Source organism: Phytophthora infestans, genomic scaffold (assembly GCF_000142945.1).
Source record: "Phytophthora infestans T30-4 supercont1.21 genomic scaffold, whole genome shotgun sequence".
Classification (NCBI taxonomy): domain Eukaryota; phylum Oomycota; class Peronosporomycetes; order Peronosporales; family Peronosporaceae; genus Phytophthora; species Phytophthora infestans.
The window spans coordinates 910,154-924,322 of NW_003303738.1; the positions used below are offsets into that span (position 1 = coordinate 910,154).

Genomic DNA, 14,169 nt, shown 5'->3' on the forward strand with positions numbered 1-14,169 from the left:
ACTTGTCGAATGCTGGAATATTGCGTGTATGCGAGCAGTGTGCCGATAGCGTGCGGAAACATCGCATTCCCAAGTTTTCTATCAAGAACGGTTTCTACGTTGGCGACTTGCCAGCGCAACTCGAAGACACAACGCTACCAGAACGCTTGATGACACAGCTTGTGTCCGTCGTCGCTGTTACCCGAGTTATGCGCGAAGGAGTCCACCGAGCCATTCGATCGCACTGTCTTGCGTTCGATGCGACACCTGGGCCTGCAGCGACACTCCTTCCATCACGAATGGATGGAGTCAAAGCTTACCGTGTCGTTTTGGCCGGGCTATTCACAACAGAACAACAGGCTAGAATTCGCAAGATGCATTGCGTGCGCCGGCAAGTTGTTGATGACTTGCTCCAATTTTACTGTACTCACAACCCGCTTTTCGCGGATATTTTTATCGACCTGGCAGATCTTGCGAGCGAAGCCATTCCAGATTCCATCTTTTGGGACGTCCGCGATGCAAATAATCGTGAGCTCGAGCTGGATCATGATCGAGTTGGCGGTGTTTCAGATTGCGATGCCACTGTCGACGAGAATGAAGTTATTGAGAGACGTGTTGTGTTTGTGTCGGATGACCGTGAGGTGAGCACAGAAGACTCGCCACGCGTCATAAACCTCACCGATGGGAAATCCACATTGCCGCAATTCCTCGTTCGCCACTCCAATCGATTCTCACCAAGTGACAAGCTACTCTTCCCACGAATGTTCCCGCACCTATTCCCATACGGTCGCGGCCATCCTGGTGAATCACGCCGTGTGCCCGTTTCGCTCGATGCATGCATTCGCTATTACTCCATGCTTAGTTCTCGACGATTTACCGAAGACGAACTCTTCATACTGGTGAGCTTCGATCATCTCTCGTTGCAAAGATGTACACTCAAGTCGCGCTCAAGTGTAAGCGCAACTCGGCTCGCTTTAAGCCGTATAGCGACGTGAATGAGACTGACCTACTGGAAGCACTCAAAGAGAAGGAGCTCCGTCGACAAGGACGAACGGGATTGACGGCTCCCAGCGACGACCCCGTCGCAACGAGACTCTTCAATACCGTAGAGCTCAGTTGCGGCGCGATTTGGGGCAGTGACGCGGAGCGGATGCAATGTCGACGTAAGGCATTTGCTTTTCAGACGCTCTATGGCCAACCCTCATTGTTCGTGACCTTGTCACCCAACGTGTCCGGGTCATTCGTAATGGCTCAATACTGCGGCATCACATCAGTCGATACATTATTCGATGCTGAATTGACAGACATGCCACCCAAGTCTGTGCTCCAAAGTGCGAGCTTGAAGAACGACGTTGCCTCGGCACGGCTGTTCATGCACAATATGAACGCTTTTATCGAGCACGTTCTTGCTGTCGACCCTGACAAGATGAACAGTACGCCGTTTGATGGTCTCTTTGGAAAATTCAGCGCTTACTTTGGGATGGTAGAAACACAGGGTGGAGGAACGTTGCACGCACATTTTCTCGTGTGGCTAACTGCAGCGCCACCAAATTGTGATGCGCTTGATCAAGCAATGAGCGTGCACGGAGAGCAGCAATATGTTAAAGATCTCCAGGCGTACACTGATAGCGTCATATCGACATCGCTCTCGCTGAATATCGACGAGTCAACGTGTCAATTCTGCGATCAGAGTTACTCCAATCTTGAGCCGCTCTCAATACCTGGCGAAGCATTTAAGAGAACAGACCGACGCTGCAACGACGAAAGTGCGGAGCCGCTACTAGTCCGATGCTCAAGGTGCAAGACCGAGACTAGTTCACAGCACGTACTGCGACGTGTTCTCTTGGACCATAGACCCCCTTCATGGCCACCTTCACGACGTGAATATACTCCAGAAGAGCTAAAGACCATTGTAGATATTGAAACACCACGCCGAGGCTCGGTCGCGAACGCAAAACAGGCGATATTTTTCCGTGATTCGTTTCGCGCTGAGCAAGGTGATGAGCCAGACTTACAAGGGGGGGAGCAGCGATGGATGAATCGAGCTCCTCGATGCAAAGCGCAACACGGAGATGAAATATTCGCTGACGATGAAGTGGCCCGGTCGTTTCAATTAATGCCCCCATCACTGGACGACTTGCGGTGGTCATCACGAATGTTTGCATTTGCAGTATCAAATGCTTGTGTTCCTGTTGAATGTGCATTGGTGGTCCCATGTGGGGAGTTGTTTCAAGAAAAGTCGGTCGACAACTCCAGATTCGTGTAGATACGGGTTCATCTGACCGCCAGTTGCTCAAACAACATTACTAGAGACGGTGTAGTCATCGCAAGGCGTCCAGCATGCGAGTACGTGAATAACTATAACCCTATCCTGATGGCAGCGTTCAAGTCAAATCACGACGTACAGGTAATGGTTGGTGGCGCCACCGCACTTTTGCGGATCTATTACGCTACCAAATACGTGACTAAACGACAAGAACTGGTAGAGTCACTGACTGCGGTTGCACTTGCTGCGTTTCGAAAGCGACAAACACGTGAATTACTCCATGAAAGAAGACAACTAGACCGCGCCAGTGTCGGGCGTCGACGTGTGGCGTCTCTCGCATTCGCGTTATCAAACCGACGAGAGATCGCCGGCCCTCTTGCCGCCTTCTACCTGTTGCGAGGATCCTGCTGTTATGCAAGCACACAGTGCGCAAAACTGCCTTTGATAGATATTATCAAGGAGTTGTTGCAAGGCGAAGTTCACACGTGTGACCTTGTGCACCTCTCAGAGGGTGAATCAACAGCATTGTACCGGCCAGTCTCGCTCTTAGATGACTATCGATATCGGCCGATTCACTTGGAAGAAGTTTGTCTCTATGAGTTTGTCATGAAGCATTTTCGCCGCAAACAGACTCAGTCAACCCCAGTCACGGCATTATTTCAACCTGGGCATCCCTTAGCGAACACACACTGCGTCAGCACGCACCTCAGTGAAGTGATTCCAGTTATCGGAGTTCATTTGCCGTACGAGGACTCAGAATCGCCCCCAGATCTCGTATTGAAACGACGCCAATATGTCCTGACACTTTTCAAGCCATTCCGACAAGTGTCAGACTTGGTGGACGGCATAACCAGCGAGACATCGTGGTTAGCAGCATACGAACATTGGATGCCAACTCGTTCTAGCTTTATTTGCAAAATCATGGCGAATATAGACGACTTTCGACGCGCCGAAAGGCAAGCCAAAGAGGTCAATGTTGACGAGGAGGAAAGTCAGGAAAATGCCGAAGAGGAAGACGCAACTGGAACACGTGAAGAAGTTGATCAGATGGCTGAAGTCAATGATGAAATCGTCGACACTAACGTTGATACATGTATAATATGTGACGACGACAACGTCGCGCATGGAGACGAGCTACCCGTTTTCCCGACGTTAAGAAATGAGAACAACTCCGCGACCGAAATGTCTGCTTTCCAGAACTTGATGGCACCTCCTGCTGAAGCGACTGCTAGTACATTCGCCTATTTACACCACTCCGCGACGACAGAGTATCCAACATTCACGATTGAAGAGTTCAACCAGTGGCTCAACTCATCATCGACAGATGAAGCTGCGCCATCGGATCATCGTCTCGATGAGCGACCGACAGAGGTCATTCAACTCATTCTTAGCGCATTGGAACCTGTCAACACGAGGCGATTACCCAATACGTATCCAGTGGACCCAAACGTTCAGCAAAATTACGCTTCGATTGCCAGCATCTCGCACGCGTTCACACTGAACCACCGGCAACACATCGTGTTCGCCACTATTGCGGCCGCACTACTTCGTCGCTTTCTCAAGCAAGAACAGGGAAGCGTCGGGATCGACAATAGCTATCGCAATCGTGATTATCAGACACAGCTCCGCGAAGAGCAGCTACGTATGTTCCTGGGCGGCGCCGGAGGCACAGGAAAGTCCAGAGTCATTGATGCTGTTACCGCCTTCTGTAATAGCTGGCGCCGCAAAAGCTGTCTTATTAAGACGGCATTAACTGGGAAAGCCGCCAGTCTGATCGGCGGTCGAACTTTGGCCAGTTTTCTAATGCGGATCCATCACGCAATCCAGAACAGAACATTTGCTCCTCTCGACTTACTGGTTATTGACGAGGTATCAATGATGACCAAGCCCGAATGGCTAAAGCTCGACAAACTTCTTCGGCGCTACAAGCAGGTGCCACATGTTTTGTTTGGTGGAGTGCACATTATGCTGGTCGGCGACTTTCTCCAAATGCCACCCGTCGGCGGGGACGCCATTTATGTAGACCCGAATACAAAATCGCGCCCAAGCACCACAGACATTGAAGGATTCGAGCTATGGAGACAATTCACAACCGTGATCATTCTGGAAGAATCGGTGCGGTTCCGTAGCGATCCCGAGTGGGGAGACGGTTGCAAGATGGCGCGTCTTGGTCAGTGGAGTCCCGAATTTATCAACATTATCGACAGTCGTGTACTCAATCCATCCACCATGGCCGATCGTATTCGGGGCTCTAGCATCTTTGTCACTCCAGAGAACACCAAACGTCAAGCCATCAACAGCGCATTCATCGCCATAACAACCAGCCAACTTCCACCAGACGTATTTCCATTGCGCATTGTAGCCAATTTCAAAGGCGCTCTGAGCAACTTGAGTCGCCATGACGTTGGCTACGTACTTGGACAACCAGACAGTCGGTTCGGCCGCATGGCGCCGTTCCTCGATGTCATTGACGGAATGCCAATCCAGATCACTCAAAATGTGGGGACGGCCAAGGGCGTCGCCAATGGTACCCTCGGATCGCTTGAGTACATTCAATTCCCACCAGCGACTACTTTCCGCCCTGTGCGAGATGGTGCCACTGGGTCAATCATACATATGCCAAGCCACCCACCAAACTATGCCATGTTTCGCTTACCTCGACCACGAGCGCTCTCTTTTCGGCCAGAGCTGGACTCAGAGCTTTTTCCTGTGTTTCCCACGACCGAGCCGTTTTCAAAATGCCAGATCGCACTCCCACCAGCTCCGAACGGCGAGCGCCGCTATGTTGCAGTGAAAATCCAACACTTTCCATTCGTGTGTGCAGTCGGCTCCACCATCTACAAAGTGCAGGGAGAAACGTTGCACTCTATGCTGGTAGTTGACTGGAAATCGAAGAATAACATCATTAACAAGTCACAGCAGACATATCTTCTGGTCTCGCGAGTGACCTGCCGAACAGCGTTCAATACACTGCTTCCACTAACCCTAAAGCTTGCAGAGTGGTCGAGGCCACCACCAAATGCACTCGATGAAGAAAACCGTCTCAATCAACTCAGCGAATCTACCATAGCAGCCTTCGAGCGCGATACGTAGCAGCAATCGGCCAATGCGCATGCTGCCATATCAATCTCGTTGCAATAAGAAACCGCTTTGCATTGAATGGGTCTTCGCTTTGGCCTCTTACCTTCTGTTTGTTGCTCGCACCGCGACTGCACTCGTTCAATCTGTTTCACGCGCCTCGACCGCACTCGTTTAATGTGCTGCCACCGCTGCTGGTCTCTTTGCTCCCATCCGCGAATGGGGGCGCACTTGCTCGATGTGCTGCCATTGCTGCTGATGCCATTGCTGCCGTGCATCCACTCTTACTCGCCCACCTCTTTGCTCCCCTTCCGCGAATGGGGGCGCGCTTGCTCAATGTACTGCCGTTGCTGCTGATGCCATTGCTGCTGATGCCAGTCCACCCGAGCCCACGCCCACACCCGCTCTTACTCGCTCACCTCCTTTTCTTCGCGAATTGCGGTGAAGCCATCTCGTCCGAATGCTGCCATGCACCCGTCGTGCATGTCACTCGATGTGCTGCCATTGCTGCTGATGCCATTGCTGCCGTGCATCCACTCTTACTCGCCCACCTCTTTGCTCCCCTTCCGCGAATGGGGGCGCGCTTGCTCAATGTACTGCCATTGCTGCTGATGCCATTGCAGCTGATGCCAGTCCACCCGAGCCCACGCCCACGCCCGCTCTTAATCGCTCATCTCTTTGCTTTGCTTTTCTCCGCGAATGGCGGTGAAGCCATCTCGTCCGAATGCTGCCATGCACCCGTCGTGCATGTCACAATTTCCGCGCATTTTAGCGCGGACAGAGCAGAAGAGTGACCATTTAATGACAAATGTTGGTACGATTGTTGCCTGAGCGCTGCCAAATGCTGGTACGATGTTACGCGACGTGGGCGCGAAGGTCGTAAGATGACAAGAATTCCTTGGCCCAGCACCCTCAACGACAGTTCTAACGAACTGCGAACATTTTTACCCATCACTGGATCAATGTAACATCTAACGATCTGGTATACTCATCTGTACCCATGTCGTTGAAGTCGACGGCTCAAGCGGTGATCCTGTTCATGAGCTCAATGGGTTCTATCCTGACTTCGGTCTTCACTATCATATTCTCCAGGTCACTACCGCTCGATAACTTGAACGTCGAGAACATGTTCTTCACGTTGGGTGCTCTAAGTGCGATCAACTTCGTGGTTGTCATGAAGAAGATGAGCATGGGCATGTCGGCTTCTCCGGTACTGGGCAATGAGGTTCCAGCTCTGGATAAAAACTGTCAGTAACTTCACGTCACAGTTTGGCGAGTACCAAGTAGCAATGAACTTGTATTAAAGTTTTAGGAAGGAAATGTTTAATACTTCGAAGTACATGCTACGAGAGCGCAGCAACAAAAAAGAGTACAGCCGTAACCTGTCAGTGTAAACCAGCTTGATCTCAATACGCCAGTGCTGCGTTGACAACCTTCTGGGCGTTGATGCGACCGTAGCCGTACTCGTTGTTTGGGAAGATCGTATCTGAGATCCCGCCGCACGTGAGTGGAGTACTCGGCAGCGAGCGATCCGTCGAGCTCATGAGAACTTCCTTCATGGTGTCGAAGCAGAAGCCAGGACGTGCACTCAAAGCTAGTGCAATTGTACCAGCGAGATGAGGGGCAGCCATGCTCGTTCCCGAGAGTGACATGTAGTCTGCGCTGTTGCCATTCCAAGCAGAGCGGACGCTCACTCCGGGGGCAATGAAGTCGGGTTTGACAAGGCCATTCACGGCAGGGCCAATGCTACTGAAGGAGCCCAAGGCGTCGCTCGTATCAGTAGCTCCAACAGAGAAAACCTTGGCCGAGTCACCCGGAGAAACCACCGAACTGCATCCGTTTGCACCGGAATTGCCGGCCGAGAAGATCGGAATGATGCGAGCAGCGCTCCACGCATCAATCATCGGCTGGAAGTACGTCATGCCTTGGCCGGTTCCCCAACTGTTGCTTACAATGTGTGGGGCTTTGGCAGGGTTACAGTTGTTGCCGTTCGTGTCAGTCGGACATAACATGAACTGCGCGCACTGGTTCATCAGTGACAGTGAACAAGACGAGCTACAGGCCTTGCATGACATCCATTTGGCACCTGGAGCGATGCCTACGCCCTTCCCACCGACGATTGTAGCCATCGTGTGCGTTCCGTGGCCATTGGCGTCAAAAGGGGTCGCTGTCTTTTGAGCCGGGTCGTACCATCCGTACGAACCGATCCAGTTGTTCACCAGAGTCTCGTGAGTTGCGCGCACACCGGTATCGATCGTCCCGACAACGATACCCTGACCGGTATTGCTGGTAGCCCAGACATCCGTCGCCTTGATCTTCGTAGCACCCCACCCAGCAGTGGCAGTGTTACTTGGCGAGTCGGCCGTGGGCTGAGGAGGATCCAGAGTTATGATGAGGTCGTAGATAACTTTCTTCACCGAAACCAAAGCGAGGATTTGCTCAATAAGATTAAGCGGGCAGTCCAACACTACGATCGTGTTGGTGATCCAATTGCTTGTGAACTGAACTCCCGCCGCCTGAAGTAGATTCGTCACAGAGCTTTGACTTTGCGCTGCGTGCTGCTTGAGCGCATCGACGATGTTCTGAATGTTCTGGACTCGCTGATCTTCCGTCCAAATTGCGGTGCTGTTATTGGCGACGACATCCAGGATCGGCTTGGGATTTTCCTTCATTACAATGATGCACTTGTTCTGGTCGAACGGGAGGTTTCCCACGGTTTCCACCAGTGAAGATACCGTGTTCGATGTCACCGTCCCCACAGTAGTCAAGATGTTGCCAAGTAACCCCGTCTGGGCTCCAGACACGACGATCGACAGCATGGTGGCGACCAACAGGAAGGACGCAACTTTAAGACGCGCCATGGGGCTCGCAGGCGAGTTTTTGGCTAAGTAATGTAGCTTGGCTAGACACCTGGAAGGTGAATTGAGGAATGAACTGGGACTGCACAAGAATTTCTGCTAGGGTAAATACACACGGATAATTCTAAGTCCAGAGATGGCACGACAGCGATACCGTATTGGCTCTGGATGGGGCTCCGCTCTTGCTTCTTAGCCTTTAGCTAACGGCGGATTTCTTTCCACGGGGCGCTCGTTGTCGTCGTTTGACAAGTGTACCTGGGCCCGTCCACAACAGTGGTCTTCTTTGGGATTCGTGCTGAAGCGGTCGAGCTCGCTTTGCTCTGAATGTCGTGACAGCTCGAAGCGTGAATATCTAAAGCAAAAGTGGCTAGCAGCCGAGAAAAATATGGTAAAGAGTCTCAAATGTGAACGAAAGATCGCACGATCAAGTCAGACAAGCAAGGAGCTTATACCAAGTCTACTTCGCTGCTAGTTTCGGTGAGTTATATAGACTGTCTAATCCCTCAGAATCAAAATCCAAGCTACAAACGCTATTTAATTGGATGAGTAGCCACTCAGAACTTGGCCAGAAACTATAATAGCCGGTCAACTTGACCGTCAAGCGTTTAGGTGACACTCCGATACTTACTTCCTTAAAAATTCGACGTAGAGTTTTAATTTGAAGTTGAAGACGAAATTTTGTTCTTGTGCTCTAATTCCATGCTAGCAAACCTGGTTTTCGTTTAAAACCGCGTTTGCGATGCTGATTTCTTACTGCAATGCTAATATTTTGTGTCAAGCCGCCCATTTGGAGACACGAAGTCTGGCTTTCGCTGGGTAACACAGAAGACTCGAATCAGTTCGCTGGCGCTTCACTGACTCTACTGCTGCGGTGCCTGTAACCGAATGACAGAAGCGGCAACATGCTAGTTAGGTCGCTCTACTGAAAGACACCGATTAAAAATCAAGCGTGGCGTCTTAACCTAGGTTCGCTTTACATGCAGCAAGTATTAGGAAAGGATTAAAAGGAAAAATGAAAGCTAACCGGATACTGGTATATTAATTTTCCCGTCGTCACTTGCCGCCAATACCAAAATAAAGATACTGTTTGAGGACGTCTCGAATCAATCGATGATATTTACATGAAATATATACGAAGGATATATGCGTAGTTATCATGGTACGATACGGGTCTGCATCTCTTTTTTATTTTACCACTTACCACTTCTAGCAAATTACAATTCTTCATGACACTGCAAGTCTCGTTTCTTTTTAGGTGAGCTGCAGTACATTGTGGTCATTTAGCTAGAGCTAACGACTACTTATATCCTCAACGGAAATAGTGTAGCTCTACCGATGCCTGGTAGAAAAAATCAGTATGACTCCAAGCTGTTTCAAATTTATAGAAAGTGGAATGTATTTAGCTACATAAACTAAAACAAAATGCTACAATAGCCGTTGGCTCTAATTCTGGTTAGAACGCAAGAGCCGCATTCACAACATTCAGCGCGTTGATGCGGCCGTATCCGTACTCATTGTTAGGGAAGACCGTGTCCGGAATAGCACCGCATACCAAGGCAGCTCTCGGCAACACTGTATCCGTTGAACTCATTAGAACTTCCTTCAAAGCGTCATAGCACAAGCCAGGACGTGCACTTAAAACCAACGCTACTGTGCCAGCGAAATGAGGTGCTGCCATGCTCGTTCCAGACAGTGACAAGTAGTCGGCGTTGTTACCTTTCCAAGCAGAGCGGATACTCACTCCGGGGGCAACGAAGTCGGGTTTAACAAGTCCGTTTACAGCAGGACCAATGCTACTGAAGGCCCCCAGGGCGTCGCTAGTATCGCTGCCTCCAATAGAGAAGACCCTGGCCGAGTCACCCGGTGACACAACAGAGCTGCATCCTTTTGCACCCGAATTGCCGGCCGAGAAGACCGGGATGATACGGGCGGCGTGCCACGCATCAATCATCGGCTGGAAGTACGTCAGGCCTTGGCCGGATCCCCAACTATTGCTCACAATGTGTGGGGCCTTGGCAGGGTTACAGTTGTTGCCGTTCGTGTCCGTCGGACACAGCATGTACTGCGCACAAATGTTTAGCAGAGACAGCGTACACGTAGACCCACAGGCCTTGCACGCCATCCACTTGGCACTAGGAGCGACTCCCACTCCCTTTCCACCGACAATTGTAGCCAGCGTGTGCGTTCCATGGCCATTGGTATCAAAAGGGGTCGCCGTCTTTTGCACCGGATCGTACCATCCGTACGGTCCGATCCAGTTATTCACCAGAGTCTCATGAGTGCCACGCACACCGGTATCGATACTCCCGACGACGATACCCTGACCGGTGTTGCCTGTGGCCCAGACGTTCGCCGCTTTTATCTTATTAACACCCCACCCTGCAGCCGCAGTGTTGCTTGGTGAGTCGATCGCAGGCTCGGGAGGGTCCAGACTAATGATAATGTCATAGATGACCTCTTTCACTGACAGTAGAGCCAGGACTCGTTCAATGAGCTCAAGCGGGCAGTCCAACACTTCGAGCGTGTTTGTGATCCAATGGCTTTTGAACTGAATCCCCGCTGTCGTTAGGAGTTGGATCAGCGGACCTTGTGACTCTTGTGTGTGTTGCTTGAGTGCATCGACGATGTTTTGGATGTTTTGAACGCGCTCAGCCTCCGTCCAAATGGCAGCGCTGGAGTTGGCAGCAGCAGTGATTATCGGACCGGTACCTTCCTTCATGATGACGAGGATCTTGCGCGAGTCGAAGAGGAGATTGTTGACGACTTTCACTAATGATGAGACGGTATTTGCCACAACACCCGTCACGGTTTCCAATAGATTGCCAAGCCATCCCAGTTGAGCTTCCGCCGACACGACAAACATAAGCGTGGCAGTGACTAGCAGGAAGGACACGAGTTTGAAACGCGCCATGATGGTAACACGCGCCTTGTTTTGAGACTTGAGTTGAGTTGCGTGGCTTTGTTAGACACCCAGAAGGTGAATTGAGGAATGAACTGTAGCGGCCTGCAAGATTTCCACTCAAGAGTCTCAGCGAGCACGATAGAGCCGCATCGGTTCAGGACAGGTGTCTGCTTTTCCTAGTTTGAACGAGCTGCTAATGGTGTTTAACGGGTACTTTTTTCCACGGGGCGTTCGTTGTCGTCGTGTGGCAAGTTTATTAAGCGCCCCGACGACAATCCTCGTCTTCTATGAATTTGTGCTGAAGAACAGTCGAACTAATGGTTGGGAGCTCTTCCAGCATGAAAAAAGTGTCAAATTTCAGAACTTTAGTCGATAACGTTATTTTGGATTCTCGTGCTTGTGGTAAATGAGAAGTAAGAAAAAAAAACTTTAAGAAAATCGGCCACAATGCTTGGTAGTGAACGCTCAACAAATAAACTGCATTAAGCTGCTGTCCACAACAATAGTCAGCTCGTTGTTAGTTTCGGTGAAATAGTTGGCTGTCTGGATTCACTATCAAAGAACCGCAAATGTCAAGCGACAAACGCTAAGTTGCAGCTCAGAACATGGTATGGGAACACCACTGAACGATTTTGGTTGTGGGTGTGAAGTGCTTGTTATTAATAGTATTTTTCTTAATCTTTGGAAGTTACTTTGTCCGACCACCACATGAAGTCAGAACCAATAGCCGGTTTAGCTGTTTCACCGTTTTCACGAGATAATTTCAAGCGTAGCTCCTGACATTTTTATCTGAAAAGCTCGCCGGTGCGTTACACAACGCGCTCGCTTTAAGTCGAGTTGAAGTTGCAGACGAAAGCTGTGGCCATTCGATACTCGATGTTCGTATCTTGTCGCTTTTTCGTCGCTTTCTGCAGTACTTAAGTAATTCTCTACTGCAAGTTTCTTCGTGAAAAGTCGAGAAACTACATGTTCCGCACTCAAGTCCAATATAGTAGTCTGGAATCAGTTCGCTGGCGCTCTGCCGGTTCCACAAACCTGGTGGCAGCGCAGAAGCTGCTGATTTACTCGCTGGTCGCCGCCAGAGCTCTATGGTCTTGTGCCGCAAGAAACCGATGAGAATCCTGGTCACAGTATCGCATTTTAACCTAGATTCATTTTGCATTAGCGTCGTCGTTGAGGACGCTAATGCACTCGTCGTGCAGTGCATACCAGCAGCGATATATAGCGACACACATACAAAATACCCCAATACTAACGCGTGTAGAGAGACAGCAAAATTGTAGCCGTCTTGCAAAAGCGATGAAAATGTCTATTCGGGTGCTTAAGTAGTCGAATCAGCAATCTCATGTAGAAATTTGCTCCTCCACGCGCTGCGCGCCTCAGGAAGCGGTAAACGTTATGCTCATCATTTCCGACATCGAACATACAAACAGCGTGCAACTATTGCGCTCTTCTTCCATCACTTTAAACTCAAAAATGATGCCCCCTAAAAAACACAAGATACCGTTGATTGGCTGACGAAAGCCGATTAACCCCTTTATTACCGCGAATTCAGGCCACGAACCGCCTTATTTTACGTCGTAACTTACAGCATACAATTATCTCGGAGTTTGTATTAGTCTGTCTTTTCCACTTGTCTAATCATTAAGATGGGACTATAAGTTATACAGAGGTTTCCGATTTTTACGTCGTAACACTGACGACGTACTTCAGCATCGCTGACTAACAAGTACACAGATACAACTTAGCCGATCATGTGATCGGGATCACAATCCACAAACACAGTTATAAACGGAGCTACACAGCACAGCAATCATATGAAACTCAACAAAATGCATTAGTAGCATTGCTAAAAACCGTACGGGAGGCTCACTAGCTCTCTTCTTTCTCCTCAGACAAGATTTCTCGACGTGTCTTCTTTCGCACTCCGGCGGCCTTGGGGGCACGGCGCAGAACGACACGCTTACCTAGGTGACTCGGAATTGACGCGCCACATTCGAAGTCGTCGTGCCACACTTGAAAACACGTTGTATCCGTGCCTCTGCGCGCCTTGGGACAGAGGAAGCACTTTGCATCACCCTGCGAGCAGTCTTCACAGTAGTAAGTAGTCTGGTAGCTTTTCTTCTGCTCACCTCGATAGAGGGAGCACACCTTGCAAGAGCGCTGGCGCCGCTTCTGAACGCCCGATACAATCACCCAATCATCAAGCTGCTTGTGTACGTGGGAAGCGTTGCGGCGGCGCTTTGGCGCGCTTGGAGACGGTGATGGCGCTGCTGTTTTGAAGTCTTCGTCCGTGAGCTGCGTGAGCTGCTTGTGCAGCAACTTGTACCAGTCCACGCGCTTCATTGGGGCGACGCCGTCGAGGCGACAGGCCTCCTTGTGTGTGATGTACGCGTTTACAAGCGCTAAGTCAAACAGACCTAAGAATAGACCCTTATAGTACTTTCGGAACCTGAAAGAAGTCTGGACGGAGAACGTTTGAAGGCGGAGTTGATCATGCACATCAACTCCGCCCATCCAGCGCTGGTAATCGGTCACCAGTTTGGGACAGCTGAACGTCGACTGCCCCACCGTCTTCAGGTTTCTCTTGATGGTATCTTCGGCCATTGACACCCCAGTGGCCAGGTAGTGCACAGGCTTGCGGTCCCACCAGTGGCATGCAACCATGGTGGGCACCGCAACCGACCTTGAGTACGTGAATGACCCGCGCTCTACTGTGGTTGGTCGTGTTTTCCTTCGCTCAACGACGTGCTTGTCGAATCCCAGCCTTGACGTCATGATTGTTCCAATCATGTAGACCGACATCGAAAGTAGTTGAATGGCGAGAGCAACGGAGGTGTAGAATCTGTCGACAACAATGACACGAAATCCGGGGTCGTTCTCATCCAACACAGCCTTCAAATTTCGAATTACAGCGGCTGCTCCTGTCTTGTGGTCAAACGCCTGACTTGCACTTTCATGGTTTTGACGCTTCCCTACATATATCTCGAATCTAAAGTCGTAAGTGACAACATAATGCAAATGTCAGACCATCAAGTCATAACTTACGACTTTGCAACATTTATAAAAAAAATGCGCACCTGTGG

At 50.3% G+C, this 14,169-nt stretch overlaps 2 protein-coding genes across 2 annotated transcripts; both read right to left on the reverse strand.

The window, feature by feature from the left end:
- Window positions 1-6,343: 6,343 nt before the first annotated feature.
- PITG_11909 (serine protease family S08A, putative) lies at window positions 6,344-8,184 on the reverse strand (the record flags this gene model as incomplete). The annotated part of the gene is made up of 2 exons (XM_002901335.1): window positions 6,344-6,557; window positions 6,788-8,184. The coding sequence occupies 2 exons, from the start codon at window positions 8,182-8,184 to the stop codon at window positions 6,344-6,346; spliced, it is 1,611 nt and encodes a 536-aa protein (XP_002901381.1).
- Window positions 8,185-9,634: 1,450 nt separating this feature from the next.
- PITG_11910 (serine protease family S08A, putative) lies at window positions 9,635-11,092 on the reverse strand (the record flags this gene model as incomplete). The annotated part of the gene is made up of 2 exons (XM_002901336.1): window positions 9,635-9,753; window positions 9,898-11,092. The coding sequence occupies 2 exons, from the start codon at window positions 11,090-11,092 to the stop codon at window positions 9,635-9,637; spliced, it is 1,314 nt and encodes a 437-aa protein (XP_002901382.1).
- Window positions 11,093-14,169: the final 3,077 nt, after the last annotated feature.